The sequence below is a fragment of the Nelumbo lutea genome, chromosome 3 (genome assembly GCF_056320005.1).
Source record: "Nelumbo lutea isolate HS-2025 chromosome 3, American lotus-T2T, whole genome shotgun sequence".
NCBI classification, from domain to species: Eukaryota; Viridiplantae; Streptophyta; class Magnoliopsida; order Proteales; family Nelumbonaceae; genus Nelumbo; species Nelumbo lutea.
Genome location: NC_142686.1, coordinates 41,683,119 through 41,706,494, shown reverse-complemented (window position 1 = coordinate 41,706,494; position 23,376 = coordinate 41,683,119). Strand labels below are relative to the sequence as shown.

Here is a 23,376-nt window from a genome sequence, read left to right as displayed (position 1 = left end):
CTTTACCTCCTCGTCCTACCCATAATCCCAAAGTGTATCAAAGGCAAAGATCCAAGAATGTGCAAGTGGTTTCCCTTACAACAGATGAGGCTCATACACTCTCAATCACATATGAGATAACAGGTACTGCTTCAGCTCCCTTGGAATCATCCTTCCCAGATCTTGATGTCCCCATTGCTGTTAGGAAAGGAAAGCGGAAGTGTACTGCACACTGCATTTCCAAACACCTTCCTTATGACCTACTTTCCCCCTCATATTGTGCCTACATCTCTTCAATTGCTTCTAACCCCATTCCTAGGTCTGTATCAGAAGCTCTTGGGATTCCAGAATGGAAAGATGCCATGCAGACTGAAATGAATGCTCTACATGAAAATGGTACTTGGGAGGTGGTGGATTTGCTTGAAGGGAATGACCTAGTTGGGTGCAAGTGGGTTTTTACCATTAAATACAGGGCAGATGGGACTATTGAGAGGTACAAGGCCAGACTTGTTGCAAAAGGCTACACACAGACATATAGGATTGACTATCTGGAGACTTTTGCCCCTGTTGCTAAGATGACATATGTGAGGGTTCTTTTATCTCTAGCAGCTCACTTTGATTGGCATCTCTATCAGTTAGATGTAAAGAATGCATTTCTGAATGGTGACTTACATGAGGAGGTCTACACATGTCTTCCTCTAAGAATGTATGGGAAAGATATGCAAGGAAATGTATGTAAATTGAAGAAATCTCTTTATAGCCTCAAACAATCTCCTAGAGCTTGGTTTGAGAGATTTAGAGCTGCACTTGTTAAATTCGGCTATGTTCAGACACAGTCAGATCATACTCTCTTTGTGAAGAAAAGTGGATCTCTAGTAGTGTATCTCATTGTGTATGTTGATGACATTATAGTGACTGGTGATGATGCCTCAGGCATTCTGGCCCTTAAGTCTTTCCTACGTATAGAATTTGATATTAAGGATCTGGGGGAGTTGAGATACTTCCTTAGCATAGAAGTTGCCAGATCCAGGGATGGGATTCTTATTTCCTAGAGGAAATATGTCCTTGATTTATTGTCTGAAACTGGAAAATTGGGTGCAAGACCAGCTGCAACTCCTATTGATATGAGTCACAAACTTTCAGCTTCGGATGGAACTTTGTTGGAAGACAAAGGGGTCTTTCAGAGACTTCTTGGGAAGCTTTTGTACCTGTGCATGACTAGGCCAGATATTGTGTATGCTGTCAGTTGCAGCAGCAGAACGGATTTTGTGCCAAACATGGTCATCTGAAACTTGAAGCCTATACTGATGTTGATTAGGCTGGAAATATTGATGATAGAAGATCTACTTCAGGGTATTGCAGTCTGGTGGCTGGTAATATTGTCTCTTGGAGGAGTAAGAAACAAACAGTTGTGGCTCGATCCTCCGCAGAAGCAGAATATAGAGCCATGGCACATGGAGTCTCGGAATTGTTGTGGCTAAAGTCCTTAATGGAAGAACTTGGGATTGATCATGACAAACCCATGATGTCGTACTGTGATAATCAGGCTGCCATCAACATTGCTCACAACCCGGTACAACATGATAGAACCAAACATATTGAGGTTGATAGACACTTTATTCGTGAAAGAGTCTCCTCCGGTGAAGTGTGTCTTCCATTCATTACTTCTGAAGGACAATTGGCAGATTTCCTTACCAAGGGCATTTCCAAGGCAAGGCTTCAACATGACACTGGCAAGTTGGGCATGATTAACATCTATGCTCAGCTTGAGGGGGAGTGTAGAGAAGATGGGCCGAATGGCCCATAGACTGTCATTTCATGTTATGTTATGTTTCTCTCTGTTGTGGGCCTTATTTTGGGCCCATACTCTGTAATGTTCTGTTTTTGTATTTTCTTGCCCACTCAAGGGCCTCACTGTAATTTGTCAAAGATTAACTTATTAATAAGATGTTTAGAGTGTTAGAGAGAGGTAATGTTCGAATCTCTTACTCTCTAATACTCATTGCCGCCACTCTCTTCTCTTCCTTTCTTGTTTGCTTTTCTGGTTTGCATCTAATCTCAAATAGTTCCATACATCAAGTGGGTTGTTTTTCAACTGGGACCTTATTCTATTCCATGTATGGGGGTGGCTATAAGTATTTTATTCTCTTTCTCGATGACCACTCGCGGTATACCTGGTTGTATTTGATGAAGAGTCGAGATGAAGTTCTTTCAATTGTAAAAGCTTCTTCAGTATGGTGGAAAACACGGTTTGAGAAGAAGATTAAGATTATCAAATCTAACAATGACAAGGAATACTTTGAGAAGCACTTAAAAACTTTCCTTGAAGAGAAATGAGTAATTTACCAGAGTTCCTATCCTCATACTCCCCAACAAAATGGGGTATCAGAGAGGAAAAACAAACATGTGGTTGAAGTTGCTAGAGTATTGTTATTCTAGATGCATGTTCCAACTCAATTTTGGGGGGATGTTGCACAAACAGTTGTATATCTTATTAATAGACTTCCCTTGTGGACCCTTCATCTCTAGTCTCCTCATCAGCTTCTTTTCACTAATGAGGATACCTTCCGTCTTCCTCCTAAGGTCTTTGGGTGTGTCTACTTCATCCATGACACGAGTCCTTCTAGGTTGAAATATGATCCAAAGTCTATCAAGTGTGTTTTCTTGGGATATTCTTTAGTCCAAAAAGGGTACCGTTGTTATGACCATTGTTTTTGGAAAAAGGTATGTGTCCAAAGATGTCGCATTCTCTGAGTATACTCCCTTTTTCTCCTCCTCTCATCCTTCTCTTCATAGAGAAAATGTTAGTGAAGATTGGACTCCTTTTTGTATGTCGATTCCTATTCCGGCTGCAATTGATGTTGTCAATCCTTCTTCTTCTCCTCCTCTTCCTCCCTGTGGTGACAATAGTACTCCTCCTATACCTCCTCCTTTGCTTCCTCCTATTCCTCGGTCTTGGCACTAGTGGTTTGTCAGACGGAAAAAGAGGATTACCCCAAAGATTGAATGTCCATTACAATCTAACTTCCTGGATTCGGGTAATTTGGATTCTAAATCTCTTCCTATTTCTGATGCTTATGTTGAATCTGTTACTAAGCCTCCTAGTGTGGATTTTGACCTTAACCTTCCTATTGCAGTGCGTAAAGCAAAAAAGACATGTGCTAAATATCCTATCTCAATTTGTCTCTTATAATACCTTATCTCCCTCTTATTATACTTATTATGCCTATATCTCTTTCGTTGCTTTTGTTTTTATCCCTCACAATGTTGCTGAGGCAGTGCAATTCCCTCATTGGAAGAATGCTATGAACCAAGAAATAGAGGCACTTGAAAAAAACCAGACATGGGAAATTGTTTCTCTTCCAGAAGGAAAAGTTCTTGTTGGATGCAAGTGGGTTTACACAGTGAAGTATAAAGCTGATGGCTCAATTGAAAGGTATAAAGATCGACTTGTGGCAAAAGGGTACACTTAGTTTTATGGCATTGATTACCAGGAAACCTTTGCTCCAATAGCTAAGATGAATTCAATATAAGTTATCATGTCTCTTGCTTCCCACTATTCTTAGCCCCTGTATCAAATGGATGTTGAGAATGCCTTCCTTAATGGCAACCTTCAAGAAGAAGTTTACTTAGAACTTCCTCCAGGAGTGAACATCCCTGGGAGTGAAAGAAAGATTTGTTGTTTGAAGAAATTCCTTTATGGCCTTAAACAGTCCCATAGAGCTTGGTTTGACACTCTGAAAAGTTTCCTTGAAAGTTGGCTTCTCACAATCTCAAGCTAGCCATACCTTGTTTATCAAGAGAGCAAATGGAAAAGTGACAACGTAGATAGTATATGTCAATGATATTGTTATAATAAGAGGATGATATCTCTAGAATTGTTGAACTGAAGACTTTTCTTGCTACTAAATTCGAAATTAAGGACCTTGGAAATCTCTAGTATTTCCTAGGGATTAAGGTCGCAAGGTCAAAGAGGGGCATTTATATTTCTTAGAGGAAATATGTCATTGATATGCTTCAAGAGATAGGAAAATCGGATTGTAAACCAACTAAAACTTCAATTGATCCCAATCATAAGTTGGAAGTTGATGATGGAGATTTCCTTCCTAACAAAGGCGTGTATCAAAGACTTGTCGGTTGCCTTCTTTACTTGTGTCTGACTAGACCAGATCATATGTTGTGAATGTGGCCAGCCAATATATGCACAAGCCTAGATCATCTCTAGGAATGGCAACGGGGCGGGGCGGGTCTCCCCACGAAAATCCCCATCCCCGTCCCCGTCCCGGTCCCCACTAACGGGGACAAGGTTATCCCCATCCCCATCCCCACGGGGATCCCTATCCCCATAGGGATCCCCATTCCCCGTGATTCTTTATAATGCTAACCTTTTTTTTGTTTTTTATTTTATTTAAAAAATAAAAATAAAATAATTAACATTTACAATCGTATTAGAAAATATTTAAACATATTCAACTATATTTTTAAAAATATTAATATATAGATGTATGTTTACATATTTAAATATATAACGTATGCATACATATATACATATATATTAGTGGGGATCAGGGTCCCTGCGGGGCGGGGAGTGCTCTCCCCGTTCCCGCTAACGGGGATGAAAATTTCCCCATCCCCGTCCCTACGGGGGTAAAATCATCCCCATCCTTGCCCCATTCGGGGCGGATCCCCACGGGGATTGGGGAAATGGAGAAATTTGCCATCCCTAATCATCTCATATGCAAGCAGTGAATAGAATATTTGCCTATTTGAAGGGGTGTCCAAGAAAAGGGGTGTTGTATTCTAATCATGGGCATCTGAAGGTAGAGGCCTATTCTGATATTGACTAGGCAGGTTCTATTGATGATAGGCGGTCTACTTCTGGTTATTGTACCTTGGTGGGTGGTAATGTTGTATCTTGGAGAAGTAAGAAACAATCAATCGTGGCTCGATTTAGTGTAGAGGTAGAGTACAAAGCTATGGCTCATGGAGTTTCCAAATTGTTGTGGCTGAAGAATTTATTGACAGAAATGGGAGTGCATATTGAGACTCCAATGATATTATATTGTGACAATCAAGTTGCCATAAACATAGCCCACAATCCTATTCAACATGATCGTACAAAGTATATAGAGGTTGATTGACATTTCATTAGAGAAAGAGTTACCAGTGGAGAGATTTGTTTACCTTTTGTGGGGTCTGAAGATCAGTTGGCTGATTGTCTTACTAAAGATGCCCCCAAATCAAAGCTTGACAACAATTTAAACAAGTTGGGCATGACAAATATCTATGCTCAGCTTGAGGGGAAGTGTTGAGTGTAAGAGCATTTATGTCCTTTTATGTTTTTTGTATTTGGTCGCCTATTCAAGGGCCCCCTTTGTAATTTTGCTCGATATGTTAAATGAAAGGTTTCTTGGTGTGAACAGTAACATACCGATTACTCTTGACAAAACCTCTTCCTACATTAGGTCTAAATATTTCTTGTATTAGTTTAAAAAGATCTGCAACCGGTTCTCTGAAATAAACTAGGTACTACTATACCATGGTAATACTAGATCTACTGATTTGCACCCATTTAATAATGGTAGAAGTTAAGACATAGGTATACTTTTCTCTTTCTTAAACAGGTTCTTTTGTCTAACAAGTAGGGGTTACTAGGGGTGATCATGGGCTGTGTTGGGCCAAGCTTTCCTCCTATGATAAGGACTATATCCTAGGCCTGGGCCTGAACCATAAGTCCGGGCCTAGGCTGGGCCGAGTTTGATTCTGGGTATAATATTTTATATTGAATAGCATATAATATGTATATAAATTTATTTTATATATTATATAATATAGAATATTACATCTAATATATATTATGTGTTATATTATAATATTTATATATAAAATATATAATATAACATAAAATAACATATGTACATATATACTTTATGTATAAAATAATATATTTAAATATATGCAGGTCTGGGACAAGCTGAAATGACCACCCGTAGGGGTTACCCATGCTGCTGAGAAGGGGGCACTAATAAATTATGGTTGTCTTTTTTTCTCCCTGGATAGAATAGGAAGGATTGTGGAGTAGTAAATTATGATTCTGCATTTTTCAGCATGAGAAGGCATTACATACACTGGCAAATGCCCTTCTTGAGTATGAGACACTCATTGCAGAACACGTAAGACATATACTTCTACCTTATCGGGAAGGGAGATTCTCTGAACAACAACAGGCAGAAGAGTTTGCGTTGACTTAGAATCCAACAATCTAGGCCTCCACCAACTGTAAGGGAAGCAATGTTCAATGTATTCAAAGTATGACAGGTAATTTACATAATTTGATTTTCTCCTCTGCAAGTCCTTTCTTTTTTTATTATATATTAAACTTTAAGCAACACCCTGCCTCCCCCCTTTACCCATGAAGCAAAATAAGGAGAAAGGAAAAAATACAAATGAGATCACAACACAGACAATTTGAATCTGACTATTAATTGTTGGTGAACTATGAATAACTGTTAATGTTATCTGAGCAGTCGAGAATGATCAACTTTAATTCAGGTGCTGTTTCATAGGAAATTGCCAGTTGGTAATATTCATCCACTATTTTTTTAACTGCCACTGATCATGTTTAGGAGCTATTGCCATGCTCCTTTTAGCGATGGTTAGCTCTGCATTCTAATCAATCTATATGACCTATTACCTCAATGAACTTTAAATTGAATGATCATGAGGGTTTGCACACCATGGAGAACGGCTGAGATCACCTAATTTTCTTGGGTTGACTAGCAATCAAGTGCTCAACCACAAATTAGAAATATCAAGATCAATTAGGGATTGAAAACGCAGGTAAGTAAAGCGACAAGCATGATTCTCTTTGAATGTTCTTCATAGTTGGGTTTGAGATTTGGGGACATTCTTTTTGAGGACAAGGAGTGCAAGGTATTGACATTTAAAGGTTTCTTGCATACCCAAGTCAACGAAGCCTTGCCCCAATTATATGGGATCGGCTACATGAATCCTGTTCTGCCATTCCTCTCTTCAGTGCTATACTCGTTATTGAATTATGGGCCTTTAATCACATCTCACTACGTCAATCCATAACTCTTTGGTCTGCCCCCAATTCTTTCAGACTCTTCAACCTGTAATGGATCACTTAGTGTTGTTGTAGATGGTCTTCTCTTCATGTCACAACCATTTTAATCTACTTTCCCTATATTTATTACCTACCGATCTCTAGGTTTCTTAAAATAAGTTTATTTTTTATCCTATTCTTTCTAGTTTTCCAATTCATCCATCTCAACATTAATATTTCTTGCTGCACATTTTTATAATATGTTTATTGTCCAACGCTTGGCACCTTCCAACATTACTAGCCTTGTAACTATTTTGTAAATTCCCTTTTAGCTTAAGTTGTCTTGTCCCATCACATCACATTGGATTCTGAATGCACCTCTTTATTTTGCTCATTTTGCTCTAATTCTTGGGTACAATTTTCATTCTTTCCCTTGCTATGGGTTATCAAACCACGACAAAGAAAGATGCCACATTGAGATGTCTCCCAGTCTCCAATCTGCAGTGTCCTAATTTCCATTCCTATTCGTATTAAATCTGCATTACATATATTCTGTTTTAGCTCCATTTAAAATATCTTATTTTTAGGGCATTTGTCCACAAATCTAATTTTATATTTAATCCCTCTCTAGTTTCATCAACAAACAACTGATACCATGGGGCTTCATAAATATGTTTAGTCAATTCATCCACAACCAGGGCGAACACACAAGGGCTGTGTGCTGAGCATTAGTGAAGTCTACATTCCAATTAGGTTGGAATACTTAAAAAATCAGATGTCTCTTCCAATACTTAAAAAAGAGGGAATTTCCCTTCATTGGGAATTACTGCATCTAGATCTTTTGGCCTACATTCCAATTAGGTTGGCACCTATGGTTGCATGTTGTAATGAACTTAACTATCAATAATTTCTTCATTTACATGGATTTTCTCGATTTACTAACCCGTCCTTCAACCATCTGGTAACGATGAGTATTACGGGCCCAAAATGGCATCTACAGCAGAAGGGATTTTATTAACCAAAGTGCCCATGCCTCATGGAGTAATGCTTTCACATATGTCGTTAAAAATGGCACTCAGTGGTGACTCTGGATCTCCTGTCCACCACTACCCACAACACACTACCTCTGTGAATTGGGAACATCTTCCCATGCATAATATATGTAGGAGGATGAGATGGTCCCCATGTATGGTTGTGATGTTGTGGGTAGAGTTCTTGTGGGCAGGAGATCCAGACTCCTCAGTGGCAGCCGTCCAACTTTTTTTTGGCACTCTGTCTCCTGACAGCCAACCAATTAAAGGGCAGCCCAGCCCTCCTGCCAATGTGGGGTCCGGGGAGTAACAGATGTAGGCAGCCTTACCCCTGCACATACAGAGAACCTGTTACCAAGAATTGAACCCTGGTCACCTAGGTTGCCAGGGTTCAAATCTTAGAAACAGCCTACCAACTATGGTGATGAAAATATCCATATCTACTAAGGCTCAGTTTAGAAGGATACAAATGCAAATATATAGAGTGCAAAACCTTGTATTTTGTATGTATTTGTACTGGACATATTTATATTTGTACTCTTTCCAAACTAAGCCTAAGGGATTTGGCATTTTGTGAGTTTCAAAAACTGGAACATAGTATTTGATAGTTAAGTTAGTTGTCCAGTTGGGGGCGTACCATGGGATTGTATTGCTTCTGCTTTAGTTGGGTTTAGATACCAGGCACTGGCTACAAATGCTGGCGCTTAGGACAATTTAGCACCATCTTTCTATCTCTCTCTCTCTGTTTTTTATATTTTTTATTCAGTTTCGGCCGTAATTTATAAATTAGATAATGAATCACCACGTACCCAAGTATGGGGCCACTATTGCGAGTTGTTTAGCCATCCACCATCTAAAAAAATTGATCTAAGAGATACAAGTTTATTTGATTTTTTTGATCTATAAGCTTTTTTATTTGATCTAAGAGCTTAAATCATGTTTTTTATTCGATTTATGAGATCAAGCCAGGTTCTATTTATAAACAACAACTCACTTTATCTAGAAGATTGGGTTCCACATCATTCATCACGTGGCTATGTATGTAATTATGTATAGGCATGATATGTATTATATGCTTATTAATTTTTGAGTAAAATGGTATCATATGTATACTTGAAGATACGAGAAAATAAAGATTCAAACTTAAAAGTATAGTACCGTATCGAGCGTGTAAGATGTACCATATTCCTTTTTGTGCTTTGCTCAACCTGATATTTCATATTTCAGGAATGCAATTTTTTGAAGGGTTTGCAACGCTTAAACTCGTAGAACCCCCTAACTGTTTATATTTAGCGTTTCAGTGACTAAAGCCCAATATGTATTGTATGATATGATACGAACCTATTGAACTATTGGTAGTTTGAAGTTTGAACCATGATTGGGGCTAATGTAGATTTTCAAAGGCCAAATCGATTAAATGCTCAGTAATATATCATTCTGGATACAAACAGTAAGAAACTCTGGCTGCCTAGACCAAGTATGGCAATGAGAAATAGATAAAGCAGCACGTGCTAGGCAATGGGCCACTTTGTTATCTGATCTAAGAGCATAAGCCACTGAACATTGAGGGAATTGAGGTAGCATAGCCCTGCAGTCATCTATAATCTGGCAAATACGCCAAATGAAAAGGAGTTTATGAATTACTTGACATGAAACCTTTTACGGTTTTACTGCATAGAGTATTGATGTTTTGACACGCTCAAATAAAAAGGGGTTTTCATGGTTCAATCCCCTCAGAAATCCTAATTCGTTCGCACAGTTCGTGTCAGTGTCAAGGGGGAAGATTACTAATTCACGGGGGATGGTGTTTATAGGGAGAGTGGGGATAAATACATTTGGGGAATCAATAAAAATTTCTGAGGGGGAGTGGACTATAAAAATAAAATAAAAAAGGCCGAAAAAATAAAAATCAGTATCAAACATGTCGATACCTTGAGCTTTGCAAAAAGAAAATATTTGAAATTAATGTGAATTTTTCAAAATATGGGATAAAAATATGGGAATTTGTTGCTTTGAGGCCCATGAGGGTATTGGCCGATATGCTGAAACTAACCTAAAGTGAAATGACCAAACACTATGAATCTTAGTGAATGCTTAGTTGCTTACTCCCCACCGAGTCTAGATTTGTTCCACAGAGAGCGTGTCTTACACCAATTTCACAGCACTTGTAGCTATACAGTATCTCCTTTGTTTATATATTATCATTCATTGAGAGATATTTCCAATGCATGACTGCAACATACCGTGAGGTTGGGGTGAAGCACGCTCCGTGAGAAGCAAATATGAATTCCTTCCCACCGACCTATAGAAGTACTCTATCATCAGAATAACAGGGGACTGACTTTTTATTTTCCATCTTTCCTTCCCTTCTTTTCCCTTTTCTGGCAATAGGTCTTTGGTGGAACCAAAAGAATAAGAGGGGACTGTCGCTTCCGTGCATGGAACCATCATGGTTTGTGGGCAGGTGCATGCATATCTCTTCCATTCACATGGTCCATAATAGAAGTTGTGCCATCGGTCGGTGCAATTTTGGGGAGAGAATACTGATGAAGTGATAAGTGATGAAAACGAAAGTCGCATAAAACATTATTCATACTGCGCACTATATCCATGAAAATTTAAGGCACTGTCCACTCTCCAGTCTAGGTGTCCTTGAAACTCTAGTGTCCCCTGGGCCTGTCTGTTTTGTCCATTTCTCCCCCGTCCCAATATAGAGTTTCCTTAAGAGTTGAGTGAATAAAAAAGTTGGGAATTTATAAAATCATTCCAAAAACAAAAAGCGTCCAATCGAGTAGACCGGTCGTGGTCAACATACATCTTGTTCGTATCCTGGTTCCTGGACAATCTACAATTCTTTTTTAGAGCTGGACAATCTTCAAATTACTTCTTGTAAAGATTAATGCTTAAATTAAATATGATGGGGAAATTGAGAGCTTTTTTTCCTTTTAGAGTAGACGTGGGAAGTGGGAACCTTCTCCAATGCATGTAGAACTTATCTGTCACCGATCTAACCTGTCGGATCAACGGTGGACTGAAAAGTGGTTAATACTTTTAAGTTTTTCTTTTTACTTTTTTAGGGAGGGGGAATTTATATTTTAAGTTTTAGACTTTACTAGGTAGCCAATTAAGTTGGATCAAGACAGTTTGGATTGATTTGGGTTGGGTCAGTAAGTGTTAAGCCTTAATCCTAAATGTTTGGATTAGGGTTGATCCGTAGATAATTTGAGTTACCTAATAATAACTGAAGTTTTCAAAAAAATATATATGAAAATGCTAAAATTAAAGAAATTAACATTAAATTTAAAAAAAAAATTAAAAAAATCTCGATACATAATCAAGTTCAAGTTAATCAAGTTGAGCTTCAAGTTTCATAACACTCAACTTGAATGGTTCACGAGCCTAATCAATTATTTAATAAAATATTATTTCTTAATATATTTAATTTATAACTCTCAATATTATGTTATTCAGTTCGAGTAAGAAAAACAAAACTGGATCAAATTTGAATCGAGCTTAAAGTAGCGAATTTTGAGTTGACTCGAACTTAAGTAGGCAATGTATCAAATCGTCTCGGCTCAATCACACCCAACTTTTACAGTTTAGTTACATCTGGGTAAAACTACAAAACCAAGTGACTCCGATAATACAAACCACCCATAGCATCTCATCCTCCCCAAAGGGAGGAACAGGGAGCTAGGGACCCCTCCCTGGAATTCAACCATTATATATAAAGACAATGTCAGGACTTAGGCCACGTCAACTTATTCTTTCTCCACTTTGCTTGGATTCTCAACCTTTTTTTGAATTTAAACAAAAATTAAAAAGCATCAAACATGGGATTATTTATTACGAATTGTATCTGATAACCCCCTTATTAAACTCATAGGCATCTTTTTAACAAAAGCTGGTTTATTCAAATGTTATTTTATAATCAGGAAGAACATACAACAATCACAATTAAGGAAGTGTTTTGTAGTGTGGATGAGAAAATGGTAGGTGTGGACTAGGACTAGTCCACACCACACCCTGTGGATCAGACCAATCCACGCCCATAGTGGCGTTCTGTAGGTGTGGTGTGGATCATATTTTTTTATTCCATATATCTCACATACATTTTATGGGAAATCTACAGTCAATCATAAGTGTCTAATTTTTGCATTTTATATGGTAAATGAATTGAAAAAAAAAAGCATTAATTTGTAGATAACAATTGCATTTTTTAAATAATTAAGAAATATTATTTTAAATATTAAAAAATAAAAAATCAATATTTTAAATGTTATTTTATTGATAAAAATATTAAAAATTTAATATTTAAATAATAAAAAGAGTTGAGAATGAAAACCATTGGACTTGTGTTAGAATTAACATTAAAATTTATTATTTTATTGATAAAATATTAAAATTTTAAATTTTAAAATTTATTAAAAGATTAAATAAAATGAGAGTAATTTGACCTGTGTTACATTGAATTCTTTCCACAAACTATTTACACCATAGTATGGATCATTCATGAGAAAATACTATGGACGATAAATTGGAGTGTAACTCGTTCCTATCCACACTATTTTGTGGACGGGGACCATCCACACATAACAAAACACTATATATTACCATTGACAATATCGTTTTTTATCCCATCCAAGATATTTATACACTACTGAACGCCAACTAAGTAAATAGTACTTCATCACATGTGAGTGCCTGCTGAAGGACATACCAAGCTTTTAATACATTTCAAAATTTAACGACGACATACTCTCCTTTAGAAAATAAGTGGAAAAAACGAGAATGACCATGAATGGACGAGGAGGAATTATAATAAACAGGGAGTTAAGAGGCTTGTATGGAGACATGTCTAAACGGCTAACCAACTTTGCTTCTCCATATTATTTTATGGGATCTCATACTCACACAAACTCTGCCCGCATTTATTGCAGCCACATGAAAAACATCTCATCCTTTATATAATATTATGCAGGGGGAAATATTCCTAATTCAGTGTGCTGTAAGTAGACGTGGGAAGGAGATCTGAAATCTATTTTACCCAATATTATTTATAAGGTTTTCTCTTTATAGGCTAAGTGGCAAACAACGACCACGAAACACCTTCACAACGGGACAAAGTAAGCTGTCTTTTCCTGGTTTACTTATTGTTGTAGGACAGTTAAACACAAACACAAAATCTTGTTGTAGGACAACGAAATCTCGGAGTTGTATGAACTCGTTGACCAGAATAGTCCATCGGCACGTAATATAATATGTAATAGGGCAGTCGTAATGGATTATGGATATAAGGCGATAAGGTAATTTTCTAGATGAGGTAACCAACTACAGTAAACGAAGCCATCTAATGAATTAGAAATTAGAAAATGCCAACTTCGGGACCATCCACTCCACCCCAAGAAAAAAGTAGTGGTCCTAAAGGAAAATAATACGGGTTTCCAACAGTAAAGGCAACTTTTTGCCTTGAATATCAATAAAATATAATATTTTTATAAAATAATTAAAATAAAATATTTTTTTATAAAAAATATTAAAGACAATAATACTGTTCATCTTCTTTCTCTGCCCTGTATTCATCCAAATACACTGGATCTGATCCCACCAGAAAGAAAGTCATCCATCAGGGTTTTGATAAATGGAGTTATCCATTCTAATAGCCAAGCAAGAGGCAAACCAAACTGGCCGAGTGAAGAGATGATTGTTTCATTGCCTTTCATGCCTTCAACATTTTTTTCCTGATTTCCAATGAATAAATACAATGGACGCGCAATACGCTATTCCAAGCATCACCATACTGGCACGAAATAGGAACATGAAAATGATTTTTTCTCTCTAAAAGTAAACCGGAAGCCCAGCGGCAATGCTAAATGGGAAGTAGGGTCTCTCTCTGATGTCACCATCGGCACTGGGTTGATCTCTATTTCGGCAGTAGAGGGAGACGGGGAGGGAGGAACGAGAAGCAAATTGATTAATTTAATATCTTCTTTTCTTCTTTGAGACTCGAGCTAACATGAGTTACATATAGGGTTTCTAGCAAAAGAATACAGGGCAGAGGAAGACGATGAACAATATATATTTAAAAAAAAAAATTACCTTACTTTAACTATTTTATAAAAATATTATCTTTTTATTGATATTCAGGACAAAAAATTGCCCTTACAATAAAATATTGTCTTTTATTGTAAGTGTAAATCTGAATCTAAAATTTAAATAATGCGATTTTCAAACAAACCGTACAATAAATAGTATTTAGCATTTCCAGAAAACCATAAGGATATTTTCAGATCGATTCCGCATCTCAAAGTCTTCTAAAATTTACGTACTAAAACATATGATAACAGTAATTACAACAATAAGAATACATATATACAAGCCTGCCTCTCTCTCTCTCTCTCTCTCTCTCTCTCTCTCTCAGCTGCAGACCTGCCTACAAATCACTTCTCCTTTCCTCTTTTTGCAAATTGAAGGTTCAGAAGCTACAAGAAAAAACCCACCAAAAACAGGCACCTACTCCTTTGCAGCAAATATATATAAATCATGGATGAAGACATGTTACTACAGAGAAAACCCAGAAATATCACAAAGGGCAGTGTTTCCGTTTTTTTCTTTTTATTTCCTCTGGTCCTTTTTTCCATTCTTGGGTAGGTTTAGAAAAGGATAATCCATATAAAAAGCATGGTTCTTGAGGTACTGGAGAGATAGGAATTCCATCATGATTCCAAAAACCAAAAGGGAGAAAATAACAACAGAGAAGAAAAATAGCAAATGAGATGGTCTCTAGAAGATGGAAGATCTAGTGCCAGTCTGCCTCCAAAGCTTCTGAGATCCGAAAGCCTCGGAAGCTTCATCCATGGCAATCAGAGCCTCCAACCAATCTCCCCCGACCGCTACCTACTCAGATTCGGCCAATGGGTTCAGTCCGGTCTTGCACAGCCAGCCGCTCAGAGACGTCTGCCAACGACTTCAGATTGCAGTTAATCAGGGCCTCAACAAAATAGCATGTCTCATCCTTGGTGTTCCCATCAGGCACGTCCACCACGAACGACTCAATCACTAGGGTTCCTGGTCTGCCATCAATAATTTCTGTATGCAGCGTAATGACTGAAGAGTAATTCTGCACAAATAAGGTGGAAAAATGTAAATTGCTTAATAAAAAGACCGTACTCCCCCTCAGAAATCTAAAATTACAGTCACCTCGACTAGTAGCCCCTATAAACCGCATCCTGCCCATGGATTTGGCATCAATCCACGGTCAGAATTCATTCCACCCTAGGGTGGAACTAAGATTTGTAGGGGTGGACTGAACGGTTAAAACCCCAATTGCTTAATAAGTAGATTGTACTCCCCCTCAGAAATCTGAAATTATAGCCACCTCCTAGTCTACAAGACTATGGAAGTTGTAGGAATTGTCAAAAGGGAAAATGAATCTAATTTCATCTTGTATCATATAATTCAAAACAATGCCACACATCCTCAATCAAACCTTAATTGTTCATAGAACTTAGAACCTTGGAGAAACTATATCAAGGATTCACACAAGTAACATACAAAGAAAGTTAGGAGATGTATTATTGAAATGTCAGAATTTTCTCCATACATTTGTCTTTCTTGAAATGCACGCACCACCCACATACACAAATGGCAAGCAGGCAGTAGAATTTTCAAGAAAAAGCATGCTATAGATGATGCCAAATCATCTCAACAGGCATGTGGGAGGGTGTATATAATCACCTCACCTGACGGCCATAGCCTAGAGGTCTCCGTGCTAGACTTTGCATACCTCCTTACTGGAAGTACATGTCATGGTGAAAACTACACTACCCGGCCCTGCCACTCCACCTCCACTTTGCCCAAAAAGAACAGAGAGAGGAGATGGGGTGTGGTAGACGATTGGCAATTTTCCCTGGGTTCAAACATTTAGGCTATGTTTGGTTTGAAGAAAAAGGTAGGGTAAGGAAGGGAAAGGTATCAAAACCTATAAGGTTTGTATAGGTTTCCTTACCTTTACTTTCCTTTCCCTACTTTTTCCTTCAAACCAAACATAGTCTTAGGGCAGACAGACCACTAGCTACAAGTTTAGTAGACCAAGAACGGGAAGGGGACAAACTAACATGATTTAGATAAGCAACAATATCAGAACCGAAAAAACTTAAAGCAGTTTGTGAAAGAAAATTAGGTGGATTTAAACATAAAGTTCCAAACGGCATTCTAGGAGCATCCAATTCAATGTTTCTGGAACATGTCATTAGCCTCCTCTACGAACTTTAAGAAAGTAAAAAGAACAAGTTGTTATCATGGATCTGATCATTTTCTTACATTCAGACTTCAGAGCTACGCTAACTGGATGGGGCTGCCCTAATTAAGGTAAAAATAGCCAGCTCCACTGAAGACTAAGGAACACATGTAAAAGAGAGAGTGATTCAATGGACTAGTTGCCCTGTCAAGTGTCAAAGCTCGATGATTTGGCTTCATATGGCCAAACTAAAAACAAAAAGTGTCATTTACTATGTAGGAGGCACAATAATAGATTTATATCACCAAAATCAAACACATGGAATAAGAGCCCAAAACACGCAAAAGTAAGCACTACCCAAACTGCAGCATGTATCAACTTAAGTTCAAATAGAACTGAACTTTGATTGAAAACAAAAAGGACCCTCATGAAGTAGACAAATAAAATCATGTCATCCGGATTGGTCCAAGGAATAACCATGTGATCCGTAGATTCTCAATCAATTCCTAGACAAATACATTAATCAATTAAACAAAAGAAACCAATATGGTACACTGAAGAATAGGCAAAAGAAGAGGAAGATAAGAGTTCAGACCCTTAGCCTGTGATCACCACCAACAATCCGGATGCCGAGGATATGTTCCTCGTCATCGAGAAGCTCCAACCTTTCAGTGCTGGTAGTGGCCGGAAGGCCTGATTTAACATCCACTTCTCTGACACTCCCAATCTCAAGGTCCCCCTGCACAACACACCTACTGATGAAGGGCTTGTACTTCTGAGGTTGATCGAACCTCCTCACCAACGACCAGACCTTGTTAAAAAAAGAAAACGAACCAAAAAAGATTCAGCAACTCTCTGAAACAAATAATCCAATGTAACGTGATGACAACAAATATAGCTATAATTCTAGTTGATTACTATCAGCAATGGACAGACTTGAAGTAATTCATCTTAACTCCCACCCATACTCTTTAGTCTTTAGAATTCAAGCCATGCATTTAATTCATGCCAGATTAACTCACTCATATTTATTACCAGATCTTTTTTCTCAAAACCAGAAAAAAACTTCCACTAAACCGCAAGCATTTTCCTAGAATCAAATATGCTTCGAAAGATCTATCCAGAACGAAAATATGCATCAATACCTTTAAATCGAAATTAAGGCAACCTACAACTCATCTGACCAATTATCGTCGCTGATTGCATCGGGTTTAAAGTTTTTTAGTTCGATAGCGACTAAAGCGCAACAGGATCACTAAATACCGCCGGAGAAAACAGATAGGATTGAGCAAACAAAACGTCAGAGATGAATCGATAAAGCCGCGCGGTTCCTCACCATGAAAAAGAAAAGGAGAAATAAAAGAAAAAAATCTGAAGCAAAACCGATAAAAATCATGGAAAATCTCAGGATCTAGACATCGACCTCCCTGAAGGTTCGAAAACACAGTTGAAACAGGAAAATAACTTTAAAAGAAAAAAGTAAAACAAAGCCATACACACACAGCCACACCAGTGATGAGAAGGCATCGATCGATCGAGGGATCTTACGAGATGAACAGGAGCCTTGATGTGTTTAACAAGAGCGGAGCTGCACTGATTGTCTCTTGTCTCATGTCGGTGGTGTCTAATAATATAGTCTGCCTCCATCCTGGTATATCCATTACCGTTCATGGTGAAAATCTTGTCTCTGCAATCATCAACTCAGCCGAAATAAGAACCAACCAACTCCTCCCCGAACTGCTGTTCCAACGCCGGAAAATCAGGAACTTCTCGGTGATAAACCGCCTAAAATGAAGTTACCTGAAAACACTCCGGTTTTCTTCTCTTCTCTCCTCTCTAAAAGCAGTCAATGAGATGGAAAACAAAAACTGCACACCTCACAATTCATCGATTTGGCTCCTGGCTTCGCTTCGCCCAGTCTCTCTCTCTCATGGAAACCTCCAAACCCCCACCGCCATTGCGACCTTCAAGTAACGAAACCGCTCTCTTTCATCTCACGATTCTCATCGTCTGAAATATTTTATTTTATTTAATGAAAAAAATGAAAACCGCTTTCCCCAATTCCCAGTCCTCTCTCTCTCACACACACACACGGATGATCCATTTCCCTCCCAGCACATATTATGGTACATTATCCCGGCCGATCAACGAAAAAACCCTCGTTTTTCCAATAATTTACACATGCACCACCGTTGTTGTCTGTTTGTTAACGTTCCCGCCAAAATGATCATGACGGTCCCGTAAAAGGCAGTATAGCAGACAGCGTATCTCTACTTTTCTTCATTACCCAAAAAAAAATTACTACCTCTCCGTGAAGTTTTTGGTTGTTGCTGAAATTTTCCCTAAATTTTGATAATTCCTTGGACATCCTGACATAGTTGCAATTAGACCTTTTAATAAATTTTTTTAGAAAAAATCATTAATATATTCAAAATACTTATATAATTATTTTTAACAAAAATGTTATTTTCCAAATTTTCTGCATCACTTATCTCAAATCCTTCCAATCCCTTTTCTGACGTTGATTTATTTTCATATTTGCCTTTCATATCAATCATTCAAAAATAAACATACAATTCAAAATTTATTTACTTTTATTATTCATAAAACTTGTATTGTTCTTTTTCCCGTAGAAACTAGTATCAATAGTAATGTATGTGTATTTTGGACATTTTCATGTTCTTTTTTATAAAATTATATAAAGGGGATCTACTTGAAACTATATTAGAAAGTTTAAGAGAACTAATTACAATTACTAAACTTTAGGGGAGGTTTCATCAACTATCAGAAACTTCAAAAGAGATTTAAGCAATTTACCCTTTTTTTAGTGCTATCAAACAAATGCCATGTATTTCTTTTCAAAAGGAAAAGGAAAAAAAATAGGAAAAAGAAATCGTGGTTTATGGAGATCGGACCTACTGCTCATGAAGAGCGCCTTATTAGTGTGAGGCATGCTTTGTGAGGAGCATATCTGAACTCTAGTCAATGGAAGACTAGAAGAAAGACAAAGTCTCTTCAAGTTCAACATGATGGAGCCACTGTATATTAGTATATATAGCTTTGGAAATGCATCTACAGTTGGCACAACAATGGGCATGTTATGGCTTTTAGGCCCGGTCCAAATACTCCGGACATTACTTGCTCCTACCTAAGTTGGAGAACCTGCATCCTACCACCTTTTGGTTTTTATATCTAAACCTTAAATTCTTAAACCCTAAATCCTAAAATCTAGATGATAACTGGTTTCATTGTTGTTTATACGACACCAATATAGCATCATATAGACATTTTTCCAATGGAATCTGAAATGTTATTTAGGTGATGTTTGGCATCGATGCTTATTCATCCTTACTGATTCTTCAAAAATTGGTGCTTTCTAAAATCAGTGTTTTTTTTTTTCAAAAATCGGTGAACTTTGCTATTTGGTATCATTTCTTCCATGTAAGCCGATTTTTGAGATATCAGCTTTGAGTCTATTTGGTGCTGATTCTCAAGGGCCAATTATTTTTGCATTAAAGTTATTATTCAATGCCATGTCATCCTCAAAAAACTAGAATCAACTATAAATCAAGAAATCACCAAAAAAAGGTGATCCCTAAAAAGGAAAATTTCAAGAATTGATCTTTGGTCAATTTCTTGAAAATCACTGATGGTGTGCGATTTGACAAATCTCTGCTAGCAGACAGCTTGGACGCTAAACTTAGTAGGTCACCTAGCTAAGCTGTAAAGAAAGAGATCAGAGTGTCCGAGTTGTTTTTCTCGGGGTGGGCATTCTAATGCTTAAATTAGCGATGAATTATGAGAATTGGAAAGCTTAAGAGCAAGAGAGCTATTAGTGTTGAATCGTGTGTACCTTTCTTAGAAAATGAGGACGCCTTTATATAGGCATCAATTGGAATAAGCTTCATGCATCGTGTCCGAGATCCCCGGGAGGACGTGACTTATCGGTCTAAAGTCCTCGGAGGTAGTTTCGCACGTGAACTAGGCTTCTATGCCTTATCTAGTTGCCTCCAGAACGATCGATGCAGGGCTAACTTCCAGAGGACCCGGGAGCGATAAGATGCACATAGAGGATATTGGTGAGCATATCTCGTAGGTCGCCACCTGAACCTCAGTCAAGTCAATAAGTCATTTAGGGAAGGTCACTCCTCTTGCCGAGGTCCCTCAAACCGATACTAACGTGGTACCACAGGTCGGCCCTGGACAATGTGTTGCTAGTCGCTCTCCTGAGGTGCCTGAGCTGTATACGAGGTGCTCAGACTAGTTCCAAGGTGCGCCTCCTTGACCTAGTGGGATCCACAACTATTCGTGTGGCATTGAGGTGTCATGCGGCAATCCTATCGTGCCACGCATCACAATATCATTGGAGGGCCAAATCACCCTTCACCAATTACTCCCCACTCCCGAGATGAGGTTGTTTCGGCAAATGGAGTAGCTCGATGTGGGTCCCTGGCCCGGAATGACTAGTTCAATAAGCTCGTAAGTGTCAATCCAATTTGCTCCCCAAGTTAGAAGAGTCTAAGGGTTGAATGCAGCATTATGTAGGACTTTGCAATCCTAATTATTGGGGCATAGGAGCGAAATCATTTACTCGAGAAGAGGTAGAGCAAGCACTCCGAGGACATTTATCGTGCCAGGGATGCAACTGTCAAGGAGTTATGTAATTCGGATGAACACCCTAAGAGCGGAGTTCGTCGTGCCATCCTCAAGAGGGGCTTCAAATTGTGAGATTGCCTCCTCAACTCGCTCCATTTACGTAGACTTCAACGTAATGTCCCTCAAGCCAGTCCTTGAAGGAGTAGCCAACAAGGTGGATGTGGAGCCTAAAACCGAGGTGGAGGATAACTGTGAAGAAGTCGGCCAAGTTGACATGTATGTTAAGGTGTTGAAAGTGAACTAATTTTCCTTCGAACTGAAGTACACTTAGGTTGTGGTGCTAAAAAGCAGGCTGACCAATTAGAGTAGCGAAAAAGTCAAAACACTGTCGAGTTAGTTAGATGGGGGCCGACCTGCATAGATTGGTCTACGTGTCTCGAGGTCGGCTTGAGGGGGCCATAAAGCTGAAAATGGTTTAGCTTCCCCTTTTTAAATTTTCTAGCCAGTGCTTATAGCGTAGATCTATTGGTCACTTCGGCCTATATGTTGGCTTGAGGGTGAGCTACTGAGGTGAAATTTTGTTGAATCCCATAGATCCTTAGCTTGAGAGAGTCGCGCTTTGAGCCCTCGCAAGATAGCTCTATTGGTCACTTCGGCCTATCTGTTGGCTTGAGGGTGAGCTACCGAGGTGAAATTTTGTTGAATACCCATCTCGATGCACCAATTCTGGAACTTGATGTCTTCGAACTTATTTTTATTGTCTGAAATCAACACATGTGGTAGTCCAAAATGGTAGACAATGTTTCTCCAGAAAAAGTTTTGCACATTTTGAGCTGTGATAAAGACTAGCAATTCGGCCTCTACCCACTTGGTGAAATAATCTACCACAATGACCAAGAACCTTCTCTGCCCGGTTGTTGACGGAGGGACCAAGTACGTCAATCCCCCACTACACAAATGGTCATAGGCTGGTCAGGTACCTCAAGTCGACAGCGGGCTACCGAGGTATGTTGGCATGTCATTGACATCTATCACATTTCTACAAGAGCTAGGTGGCGTCTGCCTTCATCGTTGGCTAGTAATATCCTTGTCGTAGCGCTTTTTGGGCTAGTGCTCTACCCCCAAGGTGTCCTCCGCAAAGACCTCCGTGGATCTTGCGTAGCACCAAGCTCGCTTCAATTGGGTGCAAACAGCGCAGGTAGTGGAGAGTAAACGACCTGCAACACAGTTGCTCACCAATGATTACATAGCAAGCTGGCTATCGCTCTACCCTCTGGGATGCATTGCACTCTGTAGATAGGGTCTCATGGCATAGATAGTCAACGAGCCAAAATAGGAGCAACCTCTTCTACCACTCTTTCAATGATTGGTCGTGGCAGATCTTCAATGTAGATAGTTCTCTTCATGATGTCCATTGCATCAACCAGCTTCGAGAGTGCATCGGCCTTGGTGTTCTCGAACCTCGGGATTTGTTGGATGTACGAAGAGTAACGAGTAACGATTTGACTCGACCTACTAAGATGATGACACGTGGACCTGACTCAGCACGAGCAACAACTCAGCAGCCTGGCTTGACCGCGACCGAGTAACGAGTCTGTAGAACAGCTCGCTACGTCATAGCTCTCTATAGGAGGAGCTCGCTACAACACGAGCTCCAGAACCCCCGAGCTACTAAGAAGGGATTACTCTAGGATTATTTCAGCTTGCAAGTTAGGGAAACCAGCTCGCTCCAGCACCTGTGTAGAAGAACTGCCCCAAAGGCCAACCTTGATGAGGGTCACCTCAAAGTACCCCTAAGAGCTTGCTACAAGGTATCTCACGGTAAGGATAGTCCGCTACGAAGTAACTTGCGACTATGATGCGACGCTCTCAGGAAGCTTCCGTCTGACAAGATTGTACTCGTCAAACTGTGACACGTCTCTCAACTGACGGCACAATCCCTGCCCAATTGACAGTCTGCCCCATGTCTCTCGACAGATGGTGGCGTGCCTGTCCCTTTGGAGATGTGTCACTCAGCCAAGCACGCAGTACATTGTAACGATCACCTGCGCAGCCTTGGCAGGTAACGACTGCGACAGGAGCCCAGTGGCAGTTACGCCTGATTTGACAAGAACGCCCCTATAAAATACCTTAAAGCGGAGAGACAGGCTCTCTCTCTCGCTCTCGGAATTAGATCTGAACTTGCACTCTTACTCGCGCGATCTACACTCTTAGCCTTTTGAATTCTCTCTTCTTCCTCCCTAGCATTCTAACTTAAGCTTCAGAGCATTCTCGTCGGGTAAATCCCCGGGGATCCTTTTTCTTCATCTTCTCAGGTGTCGTTCGTTGCCAACAAGGAGCCGGTCAGCAACCAACTAGGAGTGTCCGGATCGTGCCGCATCATTTGGCGTCGTCTGTGGGAACGCTTCTAAAAGCCTTCCTCCAAGCTTTTACAGCACCTTCTTCCAAAAACTTAGCATTCTTCA

General features: G+C 39.1%; 1 protein-coding gene and 1 pseudogene across 2 annotated transcripts in view; one reads left to right on the top strand and one right to left on the bottom strand.

Annotated features, from left to right (window-relative positions):
- Positions 1–6,495, top strand: part of LOC148864487 (ATP-dependent zinc metalloprotease FTSH 11, chloroplastic/mitochondrial-like) — a 97,956-nt pseudogene extending 91,461 nt beyond the window's left edge. The window contains exon 16 of the transcript XR_016109574.1: positions 6,087–6,495. The product of XR_016109574.1 is annotated as an ATP-dependent zinc metalloprotease FTSH 11, chloroplastic/mitochondrial-like (transcript). The remainder of the gene's footprint in view (positions 1–6,086) is intronic.
- Positions 6,496–14,371: 7,876 nt separating this feature from the next.
- On the bottom strand, positions 14,372–18,437 carry LOC148864486 (abscisic acid receptor PYL8-like). The gene is made up of 3 exons (XM_088977230.1): positions 17,864–18,437; positions 16,911–17,126; positions 14,372–15,196 (listed from the first exon to the last, which is right to left on the bottom strand). Exons 1-3 carry the CDS (start codon positions 17,984–17,986, stop codon positions 14,978–14,980), a joined length of 558 nt encoding a protein of 185 aa, XP_088833356.1. The 5' UTR covers positions 17,987–18,437; the 3' UTR covers positions 14,372–14,977.
- Between the last annotated feature and the right edge of the window lie 4,939 nt (positions 18,438–23,376).